Consider the following 27,921-nt stretch of genomic DNA (forward strand, 5'->3'; position numbering starts at 1 on the left):
ATCCGTGGATTAATTGCGAAACTTTATTGCCCCTTTTATGGGACTAACTAGATTCATATCGCCCCGGCGTCGACTCAAGCATTGAATGAGATTGCAAGTTATACCCCTCAACGTTTATATGAGGTTTAGGATGCCCCTGTTTTGAAATCTCAATATATTTGTTTTGGATGTTAATAACGGGCTTTATTAATAATGTTATGGATCTTCAACCCTTTTTGACAATCTCTGTTATCAAACTTTACTATTTGTTGTAAAAGAAGATCAGTCACAGTGTACAAAGAACATATTTATAATCTATGAATCAGTTAAATTATTTTTAAGAAACATGATTAAATTATTTTGTTTTTGTTTAATGCCGCAACTGGGATACGATGACATGCATCAACCAATTCAGCGAGTCTTACCACCCTGACCCCGTTAGTCGCCTCTCACGACAACCATATATAGTTGCCCCTTACCGCAAGAATTGGTTGCTGAATGATTAAATAAAGTACGACGGTTTCCTACAATGTCCAACCACTGAAGGGGTGATTTAAACCCTGCAGGTTTGAGGCATTTGTTGGAGTTCAATCACAAACAGGTGCTCGATTGTTTTCACCAAATAGAATTAACACAGTGTCTTCTTTGGATACTTTGATATAATATATTTAATATAGACCGAAAAGACACATTATTTGTTTCCTGTAACTTATTTTAAGTAAAACAGGGGCTTAATTATATATTAGGATCAAATCTCTTCACGCCCCGAAATTCAAATGGTTGCTTTCTTACAAGGCAGTCGTCCAAGTACTTGGATCCGTACAACATTGCTGAACGCTGGGCCGTTGCTGCACGTCCACGCCGACCCGGAATCAAGCGTGGAGTTGATGGTTAGGACGAGGGTGTGGCCAAGGAGGTGTGCTGCCACAGCGATACGTTCAGCAACTGAGAGGTATTCCACGTGGTCACTGTTCTTGTCAAGAACAGATGTTGGATTCTGGTGGCTTGTTTGGAACATCTTCACGGAGTTCCTGTACCAGAGTGCTGTTGCTATGGTGTTTCCCCTGCTGTGCCTACAGGTCAGATTGAATGGCCTCTCTCCCACGGCCGGCATCGGGTCTGACGTGAGGTCGTACAGTATGGACGATGCTGTCAACAGTCAACAGCTTAAATCGAGCGAACTAGTGACTTTTCTGAAAGCTTTTGTTTCTTGGGTTATGTATTACTACATACTGTTTTTCGACGCAGCGCACGAAACCATGGGGTACTTAGAACTTGGACGATATGATTATTCGTTACTTTTGTAGAATCCTACAATGTTGCAAAGGTGAGTTGACAGCATGTATCAATTCATCAAATGTTTGGGTTTTTATAAATATAAAGTATTGCTAAATATCAAAATATAATATTGTTTACTCAAACCAGCTAGTGCAGTGACTTCCAGATAGATGAAGGTCTTCAATGACTGTTGAGCAAATGTAACTGACATCCTCTGTAAAGAAAGCGGCACTGTGGACAAACAACAGTAAAATACGTACATTTGGAGGCATTTCAGTGAAAGAATATGGACCTGATGGGGATCACGCGGGGTCAGTGGGCTAAGACACACAGTGGTGGAAGTGGTTTCCAGTCTCGGATATCCTGCACGACCCGCCCTACTTCGTGATCTAACTTAACATTAAGCAGTGAAGCCATGACATATATGATATACTCGTGAAGACGTGTTCATCCCAAACTCACTCACTATGACCATACCTCGAGATAATATATTCGATGCGGTTTACTTGTCTTTCGGAAGTATTAAAGATAAATAGCTTTCTGTATTATATATGTTTTTGGTTAATATCTTAAATATCTATTTAAAAGTTATAGAGGAACACCTATAAACCTTGCATTCTCCGATTAGACAGACATACTTTTGATTGCATACATTGCGAAATATACAAACTGAAAATACTTACATTTTCTGTGTATTCAGAACAACGGGGAAGACGTCTAAAACCAAGAGTTACACTGTTTTAATACTGACAAATGATCGTGTGATGTATTACATATGGATGTTATCAAATAATCAAGTATACAATAATAACACATTGTGTTACAATGCATATATTTCCCTATCACGAGCAGGATAGTACGCTGAAATCAATAAAGATAAAAAGATCGTTTAGGTTGGGGTGTGTTTGCATGTTTGTTTGTTTGTTTGTTGTTTGACATCATGAGCATCGACCCACGCAATTGGGGTTCGATGACATGCACCAACCAAGTCAGCGAGTCTGACCATCCGATCCCGTTAGTCGCCTCTTACGACAAGCATAGTCGCTTTTTACGGCAAGCACGGGTTGGTGAAGGCCTATTCTACCCCGGATCTGCATGGGTCTTGCATGTGACAGCGTGAACCTGTAGAGTGTAGGGTTATACATAAGTGCATTATACGGTGTAAACCCAGAACATGTTTGATCAACTTATGTGCATGTTTAAATGCTCATATATTGAATAGGCGATGTGGCAGGGATTCGGGCAAAGGGGATTTTACTTATATTAGTAGTACAGGATAACAAGTGCAATTGATCATGAGATATTTTTTTCATGTCTTAAAAGATTTTATGTAATTTCCCGACATGAGTCACAGCATCTTCCACACAAAATGGCCTTACGAGCGCTTCATCCAGGATTAAAACCAACCATAAACAAAGTCATTTAAAATTTAGATCGGATTATAGAATGGGTGGAGTTTTTCTTAATTTCTTAATTTTCGTTTATGATTGAAACGACTTTCGATTTTTTACTTACGAAAATTGATGAGGGCATAGGAATAGTTACTCATGCACTTAAGTATGCTGGCGAATTATGAAGCGGGAAATTAAATCAGATAAAGAAAACACGCAATGGTTTGACTGGGAATGTGAATTATTAACAAAAGCTCGAATTGCTTGTCTGGAGAACTTCAGGAGACATAAAGAAGAAGAGCCACTATCAAGCTCTATTGCAACTATAAATAAATACAAATATATTTGTAGACAGAAAAAACATTTATTTCTTGATAAAGAAAAAGATATTCCAGAAACAAAATATTTCATCTTCAGAGGAGTTTTGAACAGCGTTACGAGTGGATCCACTATACAGTCTCCATACATAGCAGGGGGAGATCACGCAACAATTTAAAAACAATTTAAGTCTAATCAAGCATCATATTACACACAAACAGCAAGAGCAAGTAAAAATCATCACAATAAAAACAATCTTACTTTATGCTGTAATATTCCTCCATTTCCCAAAAAGATCCATTGAATGTTTCACATAATCCATTAAACTCCATAGTTCACACATTGCCGATATGGCATACGCAGAAGTAGTAGGGTAGTAAAATGTTTATTAAAGTGTACAATATGTACAATTAAACATGTACAATATAAACTCGATGCCCATAAGACAAAAGGTGTATGGAGTGCGTCTGGCCAGACATTGGCTTATGAGACACTATATACAATATAAACAAAATATATAAATAATATATATAATGTGAGAGGTAAGAAATTTAGCTACGAAATCAGAAGACTCACAGGAAAAAATAATAAACTCCTCGATTCGACAACGAAAGAAAAAGAAAGGATAGATAGAGAGAGAGGTAATTTAATAATCATGGCGACGACTGTCGTCTCTTAAACATTTTAAAAAGTGTTGCGACAAGCAATTTTTGTAAAACGTTTGAATTCTTTACGTAAATACATTTCTCTTCTTCGCATATCACATTAAACTTTCGGCTGTTTTCAGGTGCACAATATAAATCATCTTCATAAAAACTGCATTGTAGAAAAAATGACATTCATCTTCCACCAAATCACAATTGCAATATTTACATAACCTCTCCGATAGTGGTATAGGAGGCTTGGAATGTCTGCCTGTCTGTCTCAACAAACAAAGGTAAAACTCCACATCTAAACTTGCCTAAAATACGGCGGTGGTCTCTATACAAACATAGAAATCAACAGAAAATGTATACTTATTTTTTCTGTAAGTACGTAACTTATTTCCATTGACATTACCCGTTATGCAATTAAAGTTTCAAATCTCGGCGACTCCCGACCTGGGAACTCACCACTTTGTCTTCATCTAGCTTGAAGAGACAAATAGCCAAGCTATATACAATTGCGTAACATCAGCCTTTACTTTGCTGTGAGCTTACCAGGGCTTACATATAGACAATGTAAGGTTGTGTAATTGGTCAGTGTTAATCACTGGTAATCTCTACAGAAGCAACATAATATATAAAAGGGTATACATGGTATGAATATACATTTCATGAAAACTAAGTATATTTAATATATTTTTTATGAAAACTACATGCATACATACATACATACATACATACATACATACATACATACATACATACATACATACATACATACATACATACATACATACATACATACATACATACATACATACATACATACATACATACATACATGGTTTGGATGTTTTTAGGATGCATTTAGGGGTGCTGAATCAAGGGAATATTTCAGTGGAATCAAATGGAAGATGAGTGCAATCTTGCCACAGATGTGCTGGATCAACCAACATCATCAGATCATCTGCTATTCATGATCTGAAAACCAATAAAAGTTAAGGAAACGATGAATTGATACCAGAATTCTTACAATCTTCTATTGACACCTCACTTCCCTATTTTATCCAATTCAATTCACTTAATATCGTATTTTCCAGAAGAATGAACACTTGGTGTAATTATTCCTATACACAAAAAGGACAAACAGATGATGTAAATGACAACAGAGGCGTAACACTCTCTAGCCCATACGGCATTTTTTTATTTCAATCACAAAAAAAAGAATGGTATTTTGGTAAGAATCTGGATACCCCACTACAGATAACATATTTATCTAACAGGCTATTATAGATACCTATATGCAGATAAACATGGTAAATTGTAAGCACTTTTTTTAGCTTCACCAAGTCTTCTAGATCTGTTACGGTAGATGGCGTAACCGTATGTAACTGTCCTGGGATGGCGGTTATCTACAATATCTGGGCCCATCTTGTGTTGACTCATGGGTCCCACAGTCTTGCGCTGGTGCTTGGAGACACATTAAACGGCCTGGCCGCGTCCCCTGTTTCCAAGCGGCCGATGATGTTGCTTCTGTGCGCTTCACGGAGTCGTCGGATGTGTTGTCGGTACGACAGTCTCCGAACTGCTCTGTTATACTGTTGGCTTTCATGTTGCATGTGCAGAAGATGCACATGTATTGATCACGTGGTTTGCATGTGAGGCTGCGTGTTGGCCAATCTTTACATGTTTTAACTGAATTTTCCGGTGATTGTAACGTTATGCATATGCTGGAGTCCGTATATCACATTAGATGAGAAAATATTGTACCACTAAGTCGACTATTTTACTTTGAATACTGAATACCCTTTTGTGTTTCAATTTCATGAATATAGTAACGGATATTGTTAGTGGCTGTACCTTCAGTGGGGTCGATGTAGCGTGACATAAGTGTCTCCGTCAGAGGGAAAAACGACGACATCATTCAAGTTTTATTCTGTCCGTGGTTTTAAAAGTGGAATAACTAATACCATAATTATTCTATTGCAAGCACTCTGTCGACAAACCTTTGTTTCAAGGATTCTGTTTCGCTAAAGGTACCAGTGCCGAAAAGTCGCAATGAAAGAATAAAGAAATTGAAATCCAAGTCAGTCTTGTTGATATTAATCTTGAAATATGTTATGTCTGACAAGTATAGTGTATGCTGAGTGCTTTAATGATTGGATATCATTACGATATGTTCAACGTTCACAAAGGGTTCGTTAAGCAACAACAGCTGTCGTAAATCCCATTTTCATTTTATTTAATGTGGAGCCTTGGACACGTTAAATAACCGTAAAGATACGACCATCATGGACTCCCATAGTGTAACCTTAAGTTAGTTGCAGACATCTACTAAACGCTATGATGTTTTTTGTGACACACGAAGGCATCTACTTAACACTATGATGTTGTTGTCACACACAAAGACATCTACTTAACACTATGATCTTGTCGTCACACACACAGACATCTACTAAACACTATGATGTTGTTGTCACACACAAAGACTACTAAACACTATGTATTGTTGTCACACACGAAGGCATCTACTTTACACTTTGATGTTGTTGTCACACACAAAGGCATCTACTTAACACTATGATGTTGTTGTCACACACGAAGGCATCAACTTAACACTATGATGTTGTTGTCACACACGAAGGCATCAACTTAAGACTATGATGTTGTTGTCACACACGAAGGCATCAACTTAAGACTATGATCTTGTTGTCACACACAAAGGCATCAACTTAACACTATGATGTTGTTGTCACACACAAAGGCATCTACTTAACGCTATGATGTTGTGACACACAAAGCCATCTACTTAACGCTATGATGTTGTAACACGAAGACATCTACTTAACGCTATGATGTTGTCACACACAAAGGCATCTACTTATCACTATGATGTTGTTGTGGCACACGAAGGCATCTACTTAAGACTATGATGTTGTTGTCACACACAAAGGCATCTACTTAACAATATGATGTTGTTGTCACACACAAAGCCATCTACTTAACGCTATGATGTTGTAACACGAAGGCATCTACTTAACGCTATGATGTTGTAACACGAAGGCATCTACTTAATACTATGATGTTGTTGTCACACACGAAGGCATCAACTTAACACTATGATCTTGTTGTCACACACACAGACATCTACTAAACACTATGATGTTGTTGTCACACACAAAGACTACTAAACACTATGTATTGTTGTCACACACGAAGGCATCTACTTTACACTTTGATGTTGTTGTCACACACAAAGGCATCTACTTAACACTATGATGTTGTTGTCACACACGAAGGCATCAACTTAACACTATGATGTTGTTGTCACACACGAAGGCATCAACTTAAGACTATGATGTTGTTGTCACACACGAAGGCATCAACTTAAGACTATGATCTTGTTGTCACACACAAAGGCATCAACTTAACACTATGATGTTGTTGTCACACACAAAGGCATCTACTTAACGCTATGATGTTGTGACACACAAAGCCATCTACTTAACGCTATGATGTTGTAACACGAAGACATCTACTTAACGCTATGATGTTGTCACACACAAAGGCATCTACTTATCACTATGATGTTGTTGTGACACACGAAGGCATCTACTTAAGACTATGATGTTGTTGTCACACACAAAGGCATCTACTTAACAATATGATGTTGTTGTCACACACAAAGCCATCTACTTAACGCTATGATGTTGTAACACGAAGGCATCTACTTAACGCTATGATGTTGTAACACGAAGGCATCTACTTAATACTATGATGTTGTTGTCACACACGAAGGCATCAACTTAACACTATGATGTTGTTGTCACACACGAAGGCATCTACTTAACGCTATGATGTTGTTGTCACACACGAAGGCATCTACTTAAGACTATGATGTTGTTGTCACACACGAAGGCATCAACTTAACACTATGATGTTGTTGTGACACACGAAGGCATCTACTTAACACTATGATGTTGTTGTAACTAATGAATGTATCTACTTAACGCTATGATGTTGTGACACACAAAGGCATTACTCTTTGAAATGTTAAATCCAATGTTTTCATATCTACAACACTTGTATCGTTTACGTTTAATACTGTTAATGTTCCTAATGTTATATGTTCCTTGTTACGTCTATTTTTAAATGTGTATCTGTTTTCGTTTAATCCCGTTTATGTATTTAATTCATGTTTTGTGTGACATTTGTGACAAGAATTCCTATACGGACAATGAAGCAGTTACTGTATCTTATCTTGTCCCACTGTGACTGTGGCTGTAGCCCAGTGGTTAAGGCGTTCCCGCACGGGAACAGTGCGTGAAGCCGTGAATTCCATGGCTGGACCCACCTTCTGAACCAACCAGTCATAGGTAACATAATAGGTAACGCCCCAACCCGTCGGCGCACGATAACACGCAATCAATCAGGTCACTGAGCGTGGCCACCCGATCCTATTGGATGCATTGTGTTATCATTGTATTCCTGTGGACCTATTCTGAGGTGCTTTGGATAAAGGATCTCTTCACGATATCGGACACCTGTCCACTTCCGAGCTCTATGATGTAAATCCGTGGCTCCTTTACATTGTGCCGATATAAGGCCTAAAGTCATGACAGTGTATTGTATATTTCATACGTGTTAGCAAGAACCTTGACCAACTGCCAGATGAGTCTTGATTGTCGCTAATGCTTACCTCCAAATAAAGGGTAAGAAACGGTAAACGGTTCATATTATACTTTCAATAAAATATCAGTGTAGAAACTATTACACTAATTACTTTTTATCGATTCATTCTATTTAGATGCCAACAATAGTTTTCAAGAAAAGACCAAGATCAGGTGTAACTTTGAAGAGTTCTGTTCTGATCAGAATTCATGTTGCTTTAGACGTTTGGCAGCCTGTATGACTCTTGCTCAACAGTTGTTTGATCAGGGCTGCTACATTCAAGGCATTTCTAAAGATGTTATGTTGGACACGAAGAGGACATCTCCAAATGCGTTGCGTCAATGACGTAAGATATGTTTCTGTGTTTTCTTCAGGTGAACAATTGACTTGCCCTTGCAATGTGCCACCGGGGATGCAAGATACCCTCCCCACTTCACGAACAACTGGTATTATCACTATTTTATAGTGATTCATAAACACTTGCTTATGATATAGTTGGAATCGTACAATGGAGATTTCTTATGATTATGAAAATGTTTTGGTCGATTCTTTTTATTTGAATGTCGTGGCTCAAAAGATAATGCTTGATTCATCATTTGAGTGACATTCTTTGTTTGTCTTAAGGAGGTGACCGAACTCATATTCAGTTTATTACAAATATTTATCAGTTATCATGGCGGAGATCCAGGTCAGCTGGACTTCCGGTGCTCTGAGGTATCTGACCATGGCACATCTGCTCAATACAATATGATTGTATAGTCTTCAAAATAGAAACACATAGGAGATAATGAGAATGATGATTTTGTTTATTGATAAATCATTACTGTGAAATGCCAAAAACGCCAGTCAACATTTTGTCATACGACTGTCGTTTTGTTGGTGGGAAAATGCCGAGACTGAATGCTGTCCATTGCAACAACGCCATAGGACGTCTTGAAGCTGAAGAGTCCCTGTCTGTAGTCATTTCAACGTACACCAGAGCACCATATATCGCTGATGGGGTCGGTATACCCGCCACAGTTCAACCCAAGATCATCCGGGAAGTGGTAGACCAGGAGTCACCACCCTTGCACAAGATCGCTACATCCGGGTCTTTAACCTTCGTCATCGACATGCTTCTGCCACCCAGACTGCAGGACGTGCCTGGTTTGACGCAGGAATCGTCTGCGAGAGGTGGTCCCTTGCCCCTTACTAAATGCAGAGCGCCAAGAAGGGGTATCAACAAGTGCCATCTTTAACGTATTTTGGTATGATGCGGCCGGGGATCGACCCCCCGTGTACGTGTCTTGTGACAGGATAATTATCATGGCCATTATGGATTGTCTACAAAACATGTGACGATCACCATGCTAAGAGCCATCATTTCGTCAATCAAACTAAATGAAATACTCATTTATAGAATTATTCAAAGTTTTCCTATGCGTGTCATTGGGTGTAGGAAGGTTTTTATCGCTTTATATTCACTCCATATTCCCGATCATTGTAGTCATATGTTCCTCACAGGTGTTTCAATCCCAAATATATTTTTACAAATACTTATTAAGATCATTTTATATTAAGCGAGTGGTATATACGAGTATTGAGTTTACTGTTCTGTAACCCCTTGTCAACAGTTGTATCTTTTATAACTTGTTCCTGTCGTTATATTGACTCTGCGGTGTACATTTTCAAATCACTCACGCTTCATTGGTGGGGTCATCGGTGGTCCAGTCGTTAAAGGTGCCAGCATTCACTGTGCCGTATTACGTTCCTTATTCGTAGATCCGTGAAGATTCCAGGGTTGAATAGGTCTTCAGCAACCCATGCTTGCCGTAAAGGGCGACTATGCTTGTCGTAAAAGGCGACTAACGGGATCGGATGGACAGGCTCGCTGACTTGGTTGATGCATGTCATCGATCCCAATTGCGCAGATCGATGCTCATGCTGTCAATCACCGGATTGTCTGATTTTTTACAGACCGCCGTCATATAGCTGGAATATTGCTGAGTGCGGCGTTAAACAACAAACCAACCAACCAACCAACCTCGATCTCATGATCTCATGACTTTGGAAAGGATTTTATCGCTTTTATATGTTTGCCTAAACTATTTTCCAGTGAGCAGCTGAGTGGACCGATATGGGCGTGAAATAGCATGGGGTTGGTGTCAGGTTAGAAATGTCACAGAGACTTAAAGCTATTCTGATACTAATTATTGTAATTGTAGCGTTAAACAATATTCACTCACAGATTCACCAACAGACTTACTTACAAATAGATGTACAATGATATATACATGTAAGAAATGTGTGTCTTTATCAACTGAAGGTATGCAAACACTTAAGACATCACTTGCCATATGCTTATTGCATTCGAAGTAATACGCAATCCTAAGGTCAGAGATCATAATCAAGTGTGACATGTATTTTACGATTATATACAATATATAAACTATTTGAATAACAATAATACATTGATCAAAGCAAAACGCAACGTGTAGAGTATTCATCAATAATGTATATAAATCCTCTGTAGATAGTCAACACAGCATGGAATTATGATAAGGACTTTCACATGCATCGTAACACATCGTAGTTCAATCCATATTTCAATAATTAAGCTTCCTTTGTACTATATCATGCACAATGTAGACAACGTTTTACAGAAGGCTTTTCCTCTCAGTCAGACGTAGCTTTTTGAAGGAGTCAACATTACTCAGTCGGGTATGTTTTTCATACTAGTGGGTGATGGAAAACAAGATTACAATGTACAATAGTGTAAATATAGGGGGTTTGTTTGCAAGATAAAGAATATATTTTACAATGTATTCCAATAATGTCTTACATCAAGCGATAAACAATCATTGTTGAACTGTAGACTGTGTGCACTCTTCTCAAGTGTGAGAGAGTGAGTTTAAATTTATAGTCACATCGACATTAATTTAGGCCATATCTGACGAGATAATGTTATACATTATTAACTGTATATAACAATATGTTAGCGATGGACACTACAACAACTTGCAGTATGACACAATTTTATTATAACTTTACTTTGAGAACATTTAAAAAAAGAAACTATTATTCAATAACACAAAATAAAAAAGATCTAAAGCTCGCTAGCAACCAAAACCAGGTCATCATACCAGGGAATATTTGGACCGAGACATGCATGTAAAGTGTCAACCCTATCTGTCCAGTAGTGTCAGAGGAGAGGAGAGATTATTGAGACAATGCACAGCACTGAAGGGTGACAATGTACAACACTGAAGGGTGACAATGTACAACACTGAAGGGTGACAATGTACAACACTGAAGGGTGACAATGGACAACACTGAAGGGTGACAATGTACAACACTGAAGGGTGACAATGTACAACACTGAAGGGTGACAATGCACAGCACTGAAGGGTGACAATGTACAACACAGAAGGGTGACAATGCACAGCACTGAAGGGTGACAATGTACAACACAGAAGGGTGACAATGCACAGCACTGAAGGGTGACAATGGACAACACAGAAGGGTGACAATGCACAGCACTGAAGGGTGACAATGGACAACACTGAAGGGTGACAATGGACAACACTGAAGGGTGACAATGCACAGCACTGAAGGGTGACAATGGACAACACTGAAGGGTGACAATGTACAACACAGAAGGGTGACAATGTACAACACTGAAGGGTGACAATGCACAGCACTGAAGGGTGACAATGGACAACACTGAAGGGTGACAATGTACAACACAGAAGGGTGACAATGGACAACACTGAAGGGTGACAATGTACAACACAGAAGGGTGACAATGGACAACACTGAAGGGTGACAATGTACAACACTGAAGGGTGACAATGTACAACACAGAAGGGTGACAATGTACAACACAGAAGGGTGACAATGTACAACACTGAAGGGTGACAATGCACAGCACTGAAGGGTGACAATGGACAACACTGAAGGGTGACAATGTACAACACAGAAGGGTGACAATGTACAACACAGAAGGGTGACAATGTACAACACTGAAGGGTGACAATGCACAGCACTGAAGGGTGACAATGTACAACACAGAAGGGTGACAATGTACAACACAGAAGGGTGACAATGTACAACACTGAAGGGTGACAATGCACAGCACTGAAGGGTGACAATGGACAACACTGAAGGGTGACAATGGACAACACTGAAGGGTGACAATGGACAACACTGAAGGGTGACAATGGACAGCACTGAAGGGTGACAATGCACAGCACTGAAGGGTGACAATGGACAACACTGAAGGGTGACAATGTACAACACAGAAGGGTGACAATGGACAACACTGAAGGGTGACAATGTACAACACAGAAGGGTGACAATGGACAACACTGAAGGGTGACAATGTACAACACAGAAGGGTGACAATGTACAACACTGAAGGGTGACAATGCACAGCACTGAAGGGTGACAATTGACAACACTGAAGGGTGACAATGGACAACACTGAAGGGTGACAATGGACAACACTGAAGGGTGACAATGGACAGCACTGAAGGGTGACAATGGACAACACTGAAGGGTGACAATGTACAACACAGAAGAGTGACAATGCACAGCACTGAAGGGTGACAATGGACAACACTGAAGGGTGACAATGTACAACACAGAAGGGTGACAATGGACAACACAGAAGGGTGACAATGCACAGCACTGAAGGGTGACATTGAACAACACAGAAGGGTGACAATAGACAACACTAAAGGGTGACAATGGACAACACAGAAGGGTGACAATGGACAACACTGAAGGGTGACAATGGACAACACTGAAGGGTGACATTGGACAACACTGAAGGGTGACAATGGACAACACTGAAGGGTGACAATGGACAACACTGAAGGGTGACAATGGACAACACAGAAGGGTGACAATGCACAGCACTGAAGGGTGACAATGGACAACACTGAAGGGTGACAATGGACAACACTGAAGGGTGACAATGGACAACACTGAAGAGTGACAATGCACAGCACTGAAGGGTGACAATGGACAACACTGAAGGGTGACAATGCACAGCACTGAAGAGTGACAATGTACAGCACTGAAGGGTGACAATGTACAACACTGAAGGGTGACAATGCACAGCACTGAAGGGTGACAATGGACAACACTGAAGGGTGACAATGGACAACACTGAAGGGTGACAATGGACAACACTGAAGGGTGACAATGGACAGCACTGAAGGGTGACAATGCACAGCACTGAAGGGTGACAATGGACAACACTGAAGGGTGACAATGTACAACACAGAAGGGTGACAATGGACAACACTGAAGGGTGACAATGTACAACACAGAAGGGTGACAATGGACAACACTGAAGGGTGACAATGTACAACACAGAAGGGTGACAATGTACAACACTGAAGGGTGACAATGCACAGCACTGAAGGGTGACAATTGACAACACTGAAGGGTGACAATGGACAACACTGAAGGGTGACAATGGACAACACTGAAGGGTGACAATGGACAGCACTGAAGGGTGACAATGGACAACACTGAAGGGTGACAATGTACAACACAGAAGAGTGACAATGCACAGCACTGAAGGGTGACAATGGACAACACTGAAGGGTGACAATGTACAACACAGAAGGGTGACAATGGACAACACAGAAGGGTGACAATGCACAGCACTGAAGGGTGACATTGAACAACACAGAAGGGTGACAATAGACAACACTAAAGGGTGACAATGGACAACACAGAAGGGTGACAATGGACAACACTGAAGGGTGACAATGGACAACACTGAAGGGTGACATTGGACAACACTGAAGGGTGACAATGGACAACACTGAAGGGTGACAATGGACAACACTGAAGGGTGACAATGGACAACACAGAAGGGTGACAATGCACAGCACTGAAGGGTGACAATGGACAACACTGAAGGGTGACAATGGACAACACTGAAGGGTGACAATGGACAACACTGAAGAGTGACAATGCACAGCACTGAAGGGTGACAATGGACAACACTGAAGGGTGACAATGCACAGCACTGAAGAGTGACAATGCACAGCACTGAAGGGTGACGATGGACAACACAGAAGGGTGACAATGTACAACACTGAAGGGTGACAATGGACAACACAGAAGGGTGACAATGCACAGCACTGAAGGGTGACAATGGACAACACTGAAGGGTGACAATGGACAACACTGAAGGGTGACAATGGACAACACTGAAGAGTGACAATGCACAGCACTGAAGGGTGACAATGGACAACACTGAAGGGTGACAATGCACAGCACTGAAGGGTGACATTGGACAACACTGAAGGGTGACAATGGACAACACTGAAGGGTGACAATGGACAACACTGAAGGGTGACAATGGACAACACAGAAGGGTGACAATGGACAACACTAAAGGGTGACAATGGACAGCACGTCCCTTGGTTTTACAAACGTCATAAAATGTTGGCTACGACTACGTCATTTACTTGAAACAGAAGTTAGCAAATAGCTCCCAGAAAAGTTTGAATTGGAAAGAAATCCAGACATGGTTGATGCTGCAAATCAATTATTAGGAACGTTCTGTGAAATTTGGGGATGTTTTTCAGACTAAAGGAAGATGAGCTGCCAATGACGAGGATTACCTCTGGATGCGCCGCTTCATTTTGGTGCCCTGACATGGACATGATCTGTCTGGCTTCAAAGCCTGCTTCATTCATAGCCTGAATCAATGTCGGCATCAGAAAGTGGGCTGTGTACCATTTTGACGACTGAATATTTAGATACATCAGCCATGAAAGCTTTGAAACTAGTTTTCCCTAATGTTTGCAATTAGGCCATATTTCTGATTAAACAGTAGCCATATGCGTTATTTATTTGAAAAGTTAGTTTTGAATTTGCATTAATTTTGATGGAATGTACACAATCTAAAAGAAATTGTCGCATGAAGATACCGTCCCATTTTAATGTTATTTTTAGACAATGGGGAATTCCCCTAAAGTAGTTCTGTATCTCTCTACTCGATTGATGACGTTATCACGTGACATACTGACGTTCATCAGGAAATGAAAGACAGTCAGCTTGCTACTGTTCATCTAGCCTCAGGCGAGCTCACCCTCCACTGTCAATTATAACGGATGACAATGGACAACACTTAAGAGTGTCGAGATTCAAAGGTAACGCTTACATTTACACAATATCTAATATTGCTTGATATGTAGACAAGCTATATAAAACACATGTCAAGTTAAATACAACGCCACTTGACAAATGTTCGCATAAAATTCAATGGCGTAATTAGCAAGACATCTTTGACGTATAAATATAAGCAACAGCAGCCTGTCGTCATGTCAGATATTAATAAAGTCACATGAATTGATTTCAAACATCTGATATAAAATATATAAAACACACGATTTATTTGTTTGTTTGGTGTTTAACGCCGCACTCAGTACTATTCCAGCTATATGACGGCGGTCTCTAAATAATTGAGTCTGGACCAGACAACCAGTGATTGACACCATGAGCATCGATCTACGTAAATGGAATACGATGACATGCATGAACCAAGTCAGCGAGCCAAACCACCCAATCTCGTTAGTCGTCTCTTACGACAACCATAGTCGCTTTTTACAGCAAGCATGGATTGTTGAAGATCTATTCTACCCCGGATCTTCATGAAATACTCTTACTCCATTAATATTATGGAAGTAAAATGTCGATTACAAAACTAGTCTTTCTGCCTCCCGTGTAACTTGATCCCGTTAATTTATTTTGAAATACCTATTTGGTTCGAATCACAATCGATATTATGGGGTCGAACGCCACATGTTAATGGGCCCACCATATATAATAGCAGCTGAACACAACTTTTCTTGTTGCGCACTGCATCTTGTGTAGAAATGTGTTTCCTTACAACTCCTATACATTTAAAGCTTCCCGTAAGCTATAAAGTATCGTAATACATTTTCTGTGCATTACACGTTAGATTTATTGGTATGACTATTGTATTAAGGTCTATCTATTTATACAATAACTGGTTTCTGTAGGGGCCGAGGACCGAAATACCATTACCTACAGCCAATGATATATCTGACTTAACACGTTTTTCCTCGACCTGGTATTTTCCATATCATTCCTGTGATGTCCTCCTTTCAAGCTTTTGCTTGTGCGTGTGACATGTGTCACACGTGGGATACGTGCACCTTTTCAAGGTATTATCACTACTAGTATTTTATAGTGAGTCATCAAAACATGCTTATGATATATTAGGAATCGCACAATGGAGATCTCTAGTGATGACGGAAAGGATTTTATCGCTGTTATCTATTATCTTAATACATTATATATCTGTGTGTGCGTGCGTGCGTGCGTGCGTGTGTTGTTCCTGTCGCTATATCACTCTCACTCTGAACTGGTGGGAGTGCCGGTGGCCTTGTCACATAAGTACCTTAGCAATACGAAGTGGTGATCGTGTGTTCGAATTTCAATTCAAACTGGTGATGATCATCTGTTTTTTCAGGAAAATGTCCTTGCTTATGGGTTTCCACAAAGTCATGCGTATCTGAGGCTTTCTCCCACACCCATCTGATATAACGCTCAAGGCCGTGTTGAACCGAACAAGCTCACTCACTGATAACAGGCAGCCACAGCACGTATGTACGTTCGTCTGGGGCTGTGATCTCTGTATCAAACAACAGCTCTCAGGAATCTTAGGAATCACAGTTGTTATCACAGGTGGTTCCCAGTTCATTGCCGACGCCCGTCACATTGACCTCTTGTTTCTTGTCAGACACAAAGTATGTTTGTATTTTTTCACGATAGCGTACGACGAGGACGGTAATGGTAACAAAGATGACAACAGCGAGCAGAGAAAATCCAATGGCAATGCCAAGAGTAATATCTCGTTCAGGATCTTCAGTACTAGGAGGACTCTTTGGTGTTGATGATTCGTGTGGTATTTGTGTTGTTCCATCTAAAATGAAGAACATTTACTCATCAAAAACAACAACAGAAAAAGCCAAACAGAGCAGCATTTAAGAAACAAAATGAAAAATGAGGCAGGGTTCTATGTCAGTAAGATAAAACTGATAAACATTTTGGTCACTGCATGATTGTTTCAAGGAGACCAGTTCACAAAGGTCACCGTGTTCGTCAGGTAAACCATCTAGCACTCACAATGTAAGCAAGGGAGCCGAGAATGAAAATCGAGTGCACACAGATCAACTGACCGTAGGAATAATGGTATGTGCTTTGAGCATTCACTTAGGAAATAATTGTCGAATTTGAGATAAATTAAAATATAGGTTCATACTGTCATTCGTCTTTGAGAAATGTATCTAATTTTCTCAAAGAAAGTATTACGGGGACAAATATTATACTTGAGAGCATTTGAATATTATTTTTTTTGTTTTCAAAAGTAATAGTATTTGTGTTTTGGAAAGTCTTCCCCATTATATTACCACAAGCAAATACAACTTGATTGCTCTGTTGGCAGTGCTGGAAATATCTGTACATGTTGTGGCAGTTGGATGGATGTAGACTTGATAACGATCATAATACACAAACTAAGAACGCTGAGGCAAATTGGCTAAACAGTTTGTGACATTTATAAAGCCTAAATTAATATATCAAACAATGTTAAGGGTTCATATACCATGAATGATAAATAACACAGGTTATAGTGTGACACGCTCGGTACACTGGAAGAGATTCAACAACTCAAATGTCACTCAATTTATTTCTTATGGAACTTCTATAGCAGAAGAACTGTGCATACATTTTCTGCAAAGTGAAGATCAGATGTGTATTCGCTCTTCTGTAAGGATTAACATGTTTTATATTATCAAGGGTATTGACGTCCCAAACAACTGATCAACGCCAGAACATGTAATGCTTTTGATGATTCCTTAAGGATAAGAGGCACGGTGTTCCAGTCGTCTAAGGAGCCAAATGTGCTGAAAACGAAACGCGATCTCTCACCTTTTGGATACGACAATATTGATACACAAAGCAATATGTATTAGGCACCAACATGGTTAGAATTGGTTTTCAGGAACCCATGCTTGTCATAAGAGACTATTAACTAGATCGGGTGGTCAGGCTCGGTGACTTAGTTGATGCATGTTATCGTATCCCAATTGCGTAGATCGATACTCATGATGTCTATCACTGGATTGTCTGGTCGAGACTCAATTATCTACATACCGCTGTTACATAGCTGCAATATTGATGTTTGCTGCGTTAAAAAACAAACATATAGAGCTTAGTGTTGGATGTACTGAAAAACTAGCTCCAGAAAATAAAATAGATTAGATTGTCAATTACTTGTTAATACCTACTGGATTTAATCACGTATTGTTAGACAAGGTATTTTGTAAATTTGTTTGTGAATGGTAACACCTTTTTATACCAGAATTCGGAAGGAACGTGACATTTATCTAGTTGAGATTCGATGGGTAGTCCCGGGAAATAGCAACTTGGTTTAACAAGAGGAATGTGATTTTTGTATTACCTGTTATCGTATCAACTCCACTACACTGGAGTGTCCTGTTGATGTTAACACATGAAAACATAACACTGACATCCCCGAAACGATCGGCTGTGATATTGAAGAAGCTAGTGAGGACAATGTCGGCGAAGGTGTTCGTTGTCTCGTTCTGTGACAGTACGTCTGTGATGCCGCCAGTAGTTATATAAAACTCGGCTTGATGAGAACAGTGGTAGCTTCTGATGTCCACGGTGAGAGTGATATTTGTGCCAGTTTGCAGTGCGTTGGTGTCTGCTGCATCGCTGCTGATGTTGCACTGGGGTGGACCTGGTTGAGTCAAGAAACACGTTATTATTCTGCAGTAACAGAAACATTTAATATTTCCACAAGAACAAGTAAATAAACAACCATACTATGAATCAGAACCATCAACAAACTTTGTCATTGGGAATGCATGTTTCAGTTTAAATGATCATATGGAAATAGTTTGAATATATCAAGAAGTGTTTGTTTATTATTAAAACCGGTACTTACTTTTAACTAGCCTCTGCACTCCATCACAAGTCAAAGTCCAGTTGGTGTCACAGATAAAGTTCAGTGTTACATCTCCAAAGTGATGGAGCTCAATGTTGAAGGTTAGGTTAAATAGTGAGTTACTGACGTTCATCAACTGTTGAGTGTCACCACCAGAAGTGATACTGAAGCCAGTTTCCCGAGAACAGAAGTAATCTGTGCTGTTCACTGCCAGGGTCAGCTGGGCGCCAGGTTCCAGAGAGCCAGTGTCGTCGTCACTGCTGATTGTACACTATGGAACCTCTGGTGAGAGAATAGCATTTGAGAGTTACTACTAACCCGTTAAAGATACAACTCTTTGATATAGATAAGCTGGTATTACACAGTGTTTAATACCAAAGCGCGTGCTTACGTACTGCCGAAGCTTGTGTCACCGACAAATACTTAAAACTCTCAACATCGCTGGGCTTATTCAGTGACAATGCGTTCAGAGTTGATGGACAACTGAGAGGAGCTTATGCACACTTAATGACCCCAGCAAACCCCGCTGCTAGGCTGACGTCACAGGGTAATGTTTTTACAAAGTCATCATTGGAAATATAGAGAATACTACACTCGTTCTCGTTAGGTACCATTTTTACGAAATGAGTGGACTTTCTATCGAATCTGACCGTGTGTGTGTGTGTGTGTGTGTGTGTGTGTGCTTGCTTGTGTGAGTTCGGACTACTGCCGATGTTATAGTGTTAACCCACTGAAGTACAATGCAACAGTTTAATATGAACACCCCACTCCTAGCCGACCAGTCGTTGTTTTTGCCCTTTAATGTACACACTAATGTATTACTTGTTGTTTAAGATACCCCTGTTTAAGAACAGTATAACTGTGTTACACACTGTGTAGTAACATCACGCGTGGGACGGTCATCAGCTGGTCATTTCGAATGGGGATATCTGTAGCATTGTGCAAGTGTACATATCGTCTACTCTAGTCCCGGACGTAGTATCCACTCCCGAAAGACCCTTCTTTGTCTTCCAATCATCAGAGATGCAACGACACATAGGAAATATTTCACTTGATTTTGTCAAATACAAGAGGTTTCATCTCACCTTACATTAAAACACTAACTTCTAATTGGTTAAGGAGCGGGCATTAATGTTCCATGTAGCCCGTTAATGTTCCATGCTGAGAAACCAATCGGAACACACCTTAGGGTAACTTGCTTATCTCGTATAAATATTGTATGAAGTGAACATATGTTTATATTAATGTATTGGGTAAAGGGAAGTAACTCTTCGTTTGCGTCGTCTGCTGGCTGTCAAAGTGGCTGAATTAAAGCGTTTTACGTAGGACATATATTCCGGGTCTGTACGAATGAATGTCGGTGAGATAAATTCGTTGTCAACCGATCCTTCGGGGCATATAGTGTGATACCCTGTGTGTGAGCCTATGTGCCCCTCGCCTTATAGGCTGGGGTGTAGCGCAGGACAAACGAAGGACTGTACACATATCATAAATGGAAAGAACATTCGGACACTCCTAATTGGAGTTATGCAAGCATCATGATGAGGCTCCAAGCATCAATAAGTACAACAGTCATCACCACAGTACAGTGTTCGAGCTTCTTGCTGTCTCCGTTTCTCATGAGAGATGAGTTGAAATACACGCGTTGTCATAACCGTATCTAACGGGGGGCGTTTTTAAAATACAATAACGGAATTATCAATTATCTGCACTATTCAAATACCTAGACTGAGTGAGTATGGTTTCAAGCCGCTTTTAACAATATTCCAGCAATATCACAAGCAGGAGCCGCCATAAATGGGCTTCACACATTGTACATAGTGAGGAATCAAACTCGGGCCTTTTAACTACTAGGCTACCCAATCAACTTTACATGTCGTGAGAGGCAACTAACGGGATCGGGTGGTCAGGCTCGCTGCAAGGGTTGATGCATGTCATCGTGTCCAAATTGCGTGGATCGGTGCTCATGATGCTAATTACTGGATTGTCTGGTCCAAACTCGATTATTTACAGACCGCCGTCATATAGCTGGAATATTGCTGAGTGCCGCGTTAAACAACAAACAAACAAAACAAAACAAACAAACCTTAAACTTGAACCGTGAATCATTTCTAAACAGTTTGGTATTGTGTTGTATGACATCATACTGGGTCTCGTCATGACGAGAGAATACAAGAATACAAGAAAACATATAGAACTATTTGAGAATCTATTTGAGAATCTATTTGAGAATCTGTTGGAATGACGTCTCTGCCTAATACAAATGAAATACTCACTCGCCACCGTCAGCTGACACACGTCGTCGGGGATGGCTCCAACTACTTTTGCATCCACGATCTTCCACGTGCCAGCATCTTCCCTGTGTACACCGCCTATAGTCAGTACAGAGTGAGTGTCATTCAGTGTGGCCCTGTATCCAGCCACGGGGCTACAGCTGGGGTTGCAGGTGACGACATACCGGCCGCCAGTGGGTCGTACCCATATAAAACCACTGTAGTTGCTCCTGTCACCAGTGATACTGAAGGGCGTGTCAAGTAAGGCCACCCCTCCTGGACATGGTGCATCACTGGCAGGAACACCTTGGACACACAGGGAAACAAGTATTCATAGTAGTAAGACTCTAGTGTTGGGACCAGGAACGTAACATTAAGATGCAAGTTTAACTGAGGGTTAGTATTTATTTACTGTCATATGTGGTGACTGGTATTATTAACATTGAAATACAATGCACGTTAAAGTGTGTATCAACTTTCCTGGTGGCCCACTTCAAACAATAACAATACAAATGTCAGCAAATGGAACCACTGTGATCAGAAAGTGATTCGTTGACATTTGACATTTGAGACTCCCGATTATGTTTCCAGGTTTGTCAGCACCATGCCCGTGCTCGTGGGTTTCACCAAGGCTGTAAACGTCTAAGACCTGCATCACTTTCCTCCCACATTAAGCTGACACGTTGTGCTATGATATAACTATAATACTGTGCAAAGCGGCGTTAAACCCAACTTTCCCACTCACTCACTCAATTTTGGGACCTCCACTTACAGTATGACTGATTTGCTTTAAAGAACCCTCTGTAATAAGTGACGTGGGAGTTTCCAGAAGTATAACAGGAAGCAAGATACGTACATACATTTATCTACATAAACAATATATGTCCTACATACTGGCACTGCATATTTAAGATCAATTACCACCAGCGTATGTAAACATGGACACGGATAAAGACGCGCCGTAACTGGAGAACTAGTTCCCTACATGGGAACACGGTAACTTTGCATACACTGATAAAAGGAGCTACTAACTGCGACCCTATTCATTAATGGATAACTTACACCGGTACACCACCATCAAAATAATATGTAAAATCAGTACACATATTTCTTTATTATTGATAAACGGACCTGGTCTTTAGGGTGTATGTATTAAGAGCATAGTGGACAGAAACTCTGCAAGATGACCTGACATGATCTACATCATCACTTGAAACAGGTTTATTATAGGATATCCACTAAGGTCTCACATTTTTTATTTACGGATCCGGCGACCTTAAAAATCGATATTTCAGAAATAAAACAGAACGAAAAGTTTACCTCTGACGGTAAAGATCGCTTTGACAATAAAACTGTTCACTGATAAGCCTCTGTCAGATTTTAGAATAAGGACCCGAACCAGGCTAAAAACTTAATCTAAGCTTATCACTTGCAGATCCAAATCTAAATTTCAGATGATCACAAAAAGTCCCGCGTTTTAGTTTATAATTATATGTTTTTTAGACCTACCGACCAAAGTTTTCACTATCAAAATACGCAAATGAAAAACAAATATCTGACTTTGACAGACAGAATTAGAAACTTACACATGAGCATTAGGTAACTGCAAGAATAGATAGTAAAATCGCAACCTAGACTTTCAGCTTAAGTTGAGGAATGAGTGAGTGCGTTCACATATTAGAAAGACTAGTTTCACTTTAGATCATAAAATACATAATGTCTACTTACCATGAATGATAAATGCAGTCACGATAATTACCGCTACTTGACTCTCTGGACACATATTCGTGCAGCAGACCGACTGAAAAGAAACATCAGTACATTGTTACTTGGTGTCCTGTGCATCACCGCACTCAGCAATATTTAATCAGACCAGCTTTTGACCAGACAAACCAGTGAATGATATTCTGAGCAATTACCCACGCCGTTGACTGACACGCAAGCAAACCAAGTCATCATCCGACTCTCACAACAAGCAAGCTGCTCGGCACCGTTTCCTATCCGTTCTCAAAGAGCAACAGCCAGGTAAAACCCAATATACACAACGAAAAGAGATAATCAGTCCCTGTATATTTAACAACGACTGGTTGTACGAGCTTTGGCATTGAAAAACTGTAAACATAACTCCGGAAAAGACGCATCAGGTAAACTTAAAAAAGTTATCCTGTTTTGAGATTTTAATCATGATTCTAACAAAACTCAGAGGCACTGTATTTGGGCAAAAACAGTAACCACAATAAGTATGGAGGTGCAGCTTCAGGAACACAATTCCACATCATTATTGATGAGGTAAAATGTCATTTTAAGTCCAGTGATGACATCGATGACACATACAATCCATAGCGAGGAAACCAGCCACGTGTCCGGATGACAGCTGCCAGCCTTCGTCTCATCCCTCCAGTCAGTCGTCTGACCTGCAGCCCCTCCCGATGAACAGCTGCCTCCAATTGGATCAGAGTCTGAACTGGTGGGTTCAGTGCCTGTACTCCACGTCCTCAGATGTTCCAAATATGCTCCAGCGGGCTCAGCTCATTACTCGTGGAAAGACGGGGCAGTGTCGACACAGAGTCATTCTGCAGAAAAGCTGTTACTGCTCGAAACGATGTGACCTATTTTCCTCCATGCATAAGGTCTGGTGGCGAGTGGGTGGTTGTCGAAATACGGGACAACAACTGGTTGCAGGATGTTACGATTGTATCCGTCACCATTGAGATTGCCTTTGATGGTGACAAGGTGCAGCTTACAACCGTGAGACAGGCAGCCTCAAACCATTACCGAACCTCTACATACGGGGCGTAGGTCTTATGTTCCTAGGTGTGTAGTCCGTATGTCTATGCCTCCAAACCTTCAGTCGGCCAGCTGTGACATGGACCAGGAACCTGCTCTCATCGGACCAATGGACTCTTCGCCAAGTTCTCAGATTCCAAGCTCTCCGGGCCAAAGCACCCTTCTAAACGAATTCCCCGATAATGATCAGCAAGTAATGGACGCTTGATCAACCTTCTGGAACCTTAAGTGTACGTCCTAAATTTTCGTATGGCATGCCCATCTCCCCCAGGCCGTGCAAATTTCGGTTGACTGTGGGATTAGCAAACCATGCGTATCGCCAACTGGACGTCGACATATGTTTTCCAATATTTTCATGTCTGTAATCAAAGTGCTCAATTGACCTGATGCACATCGGGTAAGACCCGTGTTGTTTTAATATAGATATGGCTTATCGATCAGATTATCTTGACTGGGCGCCGGCAGTTTGTTTGAAGTCAATGCAAGTAATTTTAGGCTTAGTTCGGAAAGGGTATTAACTGGACTTTTATAGTCAGATAACTCCCTTGCCTCGGGAAGATGGGTCATGCCTGTCAAATGCTTACCAACAGTACGCCATTTTCGCGTCTCTGATAACCTTCCTCATGCCACGTTCACAGATAATGGTTCCACAATGCAAGACAGTGACGTCCCCATAATTGGGGTGAGCAGATGCTGCACGTGCATGTCTTGCTGCGATGTGACGTCACAGTTGCCATTGTACTGCCCTGTCACTTCGCACACCATTCTTGATATGTTCATCACAAAATTTGCATTGGGGACATTTCAGTGTTAATTATTTCCTGGGGTGTTTAACCTTTTTCTTTGTGCAGTTTTTTAACGTGGATAACTTCTTTATTTTGACGTCATCTGATACAGATACATGTATGTGATCTCTAAGCCAATCTTAACCATTTCCTCACACCTATCTATGTACTCTCCAGACACACCTATCTATGTACTCTCCAGACACACCTATCTATGTACTCTCCAGACACACCTATCCATGTACACATCAGCCACACATAGCCATGTACACTCTAGACACACCTATCCATGTAGTCTCCAGACACACCTATCCATGTACACTCCAGACACACCTATCCATGTACTCTCCAGACACACCTATCCATGTACTCTCCAGACACACCTATCCATGTACACTTCAGACACACCTATCCATGTACTCTCAGACACACCTATCCATGTACACTCCAGACACACCTATCCATGTACTCTCCATGTACCCCTGTGACATTAACTGTATCGTGTACGTGTGTCTGTCTAGGTGACACGATTAATGTTTTCAACATTGTGTACATTGATCTTCAAACAGTGTTTCAATTATGGTTTCTGTGTCCTATTTTGAAACAATCGCAGTATATTACATTTTGAAAGTCAGTGTCAAGTTTCTTTTTTTGAAGAGTATATATTAAGATAAGTAATTATGCCATCCCAATTGTTATCTCATGCCAACCATTTCCCCGTCAGCATCATACACTTGTTTATTTTCACACCTCAACAGAAATGGTTATCAGATATATGCATCGATATGTTGGTAGGTAAACGACTAAATGGTGTGCGTATTGCACAACTGACTGTCTGCTCTGTTTTATGTCTCTCGTTCAATTACACCATGGTAATAAGTTGATTCCTACATATAATGTACATTTAAATGACCAGATATGACCATAGAGACACAAGACACCTACCTGTGTGTTGATGCGTACAGTTAGGAGACTCCAGTGGGTCGCATCCCCACACCTGCACAGAGTGTGTGTGGCGCTGCAGTCCTGTACAGCATGTTTGTCACCAAGTCCTGCTAAGCAGGTAAGTCGACACACCCTCTTTTCCCTGTAGGTTGAATGTGCATATTCACAGATGGAAAATACAGATCAATGCATAAAGCGCATAATGCCCCGGCTTGCATAACAGGCGTGACATTCAAGTTTCATCCCGGAGACTCATTCATTCCTTTATCATTGGCGAGGTAGTTATTGATCTCAATCCCCAATAGGAATTTAGCAGGTAAAATAAACCGCAATGATTGTTATTGCCCATGCAAGTCGACTCAACAGTGTTTGGCTTCACGTGAGGCGATCCATATCGCCGAGACGCACAATGACACACAGTGATGAAGGCGATGCATTTCAACTTCCCCGTCTTTACAGCAGTATACTGGGGACATCCTGGTTTAAACATATATTTATGTCAAAAGAAACCGGGATCAATAAAAAGCAAAACCAGTTTATGTAAATCTTTCTTCATGAATCAGGAATCGTATGCCTCGTGTTCCCCGGAAAAGTCAACCCACTGACATGTGTCTCAGATGATATTGATTCTCACATACTATGGCATAATAGTGCTTCTCACCCTTTGATGGAGAAGGGTTGCTCTATAGCTAGTGTATTCAAAGTAATATTGTTTCCAATAAACAAAGGACATGGTTACAATGGATCTACGCATGTGTGTACACATTAAAGTGACATCAAAGTGTGAAGATTTACATTTAAAACCAATTCACTTTGTTACCTATTGTCTCATAGAATTAACACTATGGCCAGGTTTCTCAAACTCCTTGACGTCCAGACTATTAGTGAGTGAGGTTACCTGTAACGTCGCATCGGCAATATTCCAGCGACGAGAACAAGTTAACTTAGGGTTTTTAACTTACCAGGATATGTCTAATCACCTCATGGAGAGGAAGGTGGAGATGCGCTTGTGGTGACCTCGGTTGTGGGAAGGTGGAAAATACGATATATAAACAGTTTCATATTGTACCACATGCATCTGCATGCGGCACGTGGTGTAGTCGTAGAGGTTACACACAACCAAATGTTTTCCCATAGACTTCTATAGTAACGTTATGATTTTTTTTAAAATAACTAAGCATTCAACAGCTATTACCTGTACGTGTGTGCACAGTTTGGCCTTAGAGCAGCAATAAAAAAAATTAAAATGACTAGCTTAGCCAGCTCCTTTTCCGAGTACCGGAAGCTAAACACACCACCCCCAGTTTCGCACCAAATGTCACCTACTTGAAAATAGCTGTGGTCACATTCAGCATAAGTCATCATGTTGAAAAAGACAGTACTAAATATAGAAAAACATGGTCAGTTTTAATAACTGAATGGATGTACATTTGAAAGACATAAAAATCTTACAGAATATCCTCCAATCATAGCCTGCAGATATCTCTCGATCTGCACTGAAGGCTCCCTACGAAAACCGCACTGTCCAAACTGGTTCTGATTTGGTGTAGTAGAACCTAGAGTGTCTGCCTGAGAGCCGCATCCGTGGTGTAGTGGTAGTGCGTCTGCCCGAGAGCCGCATCCGTGGGGTAGTGGTAGTGCGTCTGCCCGAGAGCGGGAAGTCAGGGTTCGATCCCAAAAAACGCTGAAAGATGGTACTGGTTGTTACCTGCCCGACCCACGGCATTAAGGGAAATCCACTTAAATGTAAATGTTATGCCGATCAAAAAATTATCTTTGGCAGAAATCACCTGGACCCAGACCACTATTATTTTCCATCTGTGCTATCTGCAGTGACATGGCAGC

At 40.7% G+C, this 27,921-nt stretch overlaps 1 protein-coding gene across 1 annotated transcript; it reads right to left on the reverse strand.

Annotated features, from left to right (window-relative positions):
• Window positions 1-14,618: 14,618 nt before the first annotated feature.
• LOC139457783 (uncharacterized) lies at window positions 14,619-26,203 on the reverse strand. The gene is made up of 6 exons (XM_071239130.1): window positions 26,077-26,203; window positions 23,288-23,360; window positions 21,563-21,865; window positions 19,287-19,568; window positions 18,777-19,079; window positions 14,619-17,237 (listed from the first exon to the last, which is right to left on the reverse strand). Exons 4-6 carry the CDS (start codon window positions 19,417-19,419, stop codon window positions 16,975-16,977), a joined length of 699 nt encoding a protein of 232 aa, XP_071095231.1. The 5' UTR covers window positions 19,420-19,568; window positions 21,563-21,865; window positions 23,288-23,360; window positions 26,077-26,203; the 3' UTR covers window positions 14,619-16,974.
• Between the last annotated feature and the right edge of the window lie 1,718 nt (window positions 26,204-27,921).

This window comes from Haliotis cracherodii, unplaced genomic scaffold, assembly GCF_022045235.1.
Source record: "Haliotis cracherodii isolate W230 unplaced genomic scaffold, xgHalCrac1.p SCAF_12, whole genome shotgun sequence".
Classification (NCBI taxonomy): domain Eukaryota; kingdom Metazoa; phylum Mollusca; class Gastropoda; order Lepetellida; family Haliotidae; genus Haliotis; species Haliotis cracherodii.

What these genes read in the sequence shown, in the direction of transcription:
- LOC139457783 (XM_071239130.1), bottom strand. Translation starts at nt 19,419, where the DNA reads ATGAACGTCAGTAACTCACTATTTAACCTAACCTTCAACATTGAGCTC. An exon ending in AGTGCAGAGGCTAGTTAAAA is followed by an intron (nt 19,080 to 19,286) that starts GTAAGTACCGGT and finishes TGACTCAACCAG; the next exon opens with GTCCACCCCAGTGCAACATC. An exon ending in TGGAGTTGATACGATAACAG is followed by an intron (nt 17,238 to 18,776) that starts GTAATACAAAAA and finishes TCTTCATTTTAG; the next exon opens with ATGGAACAACACAAATACCA.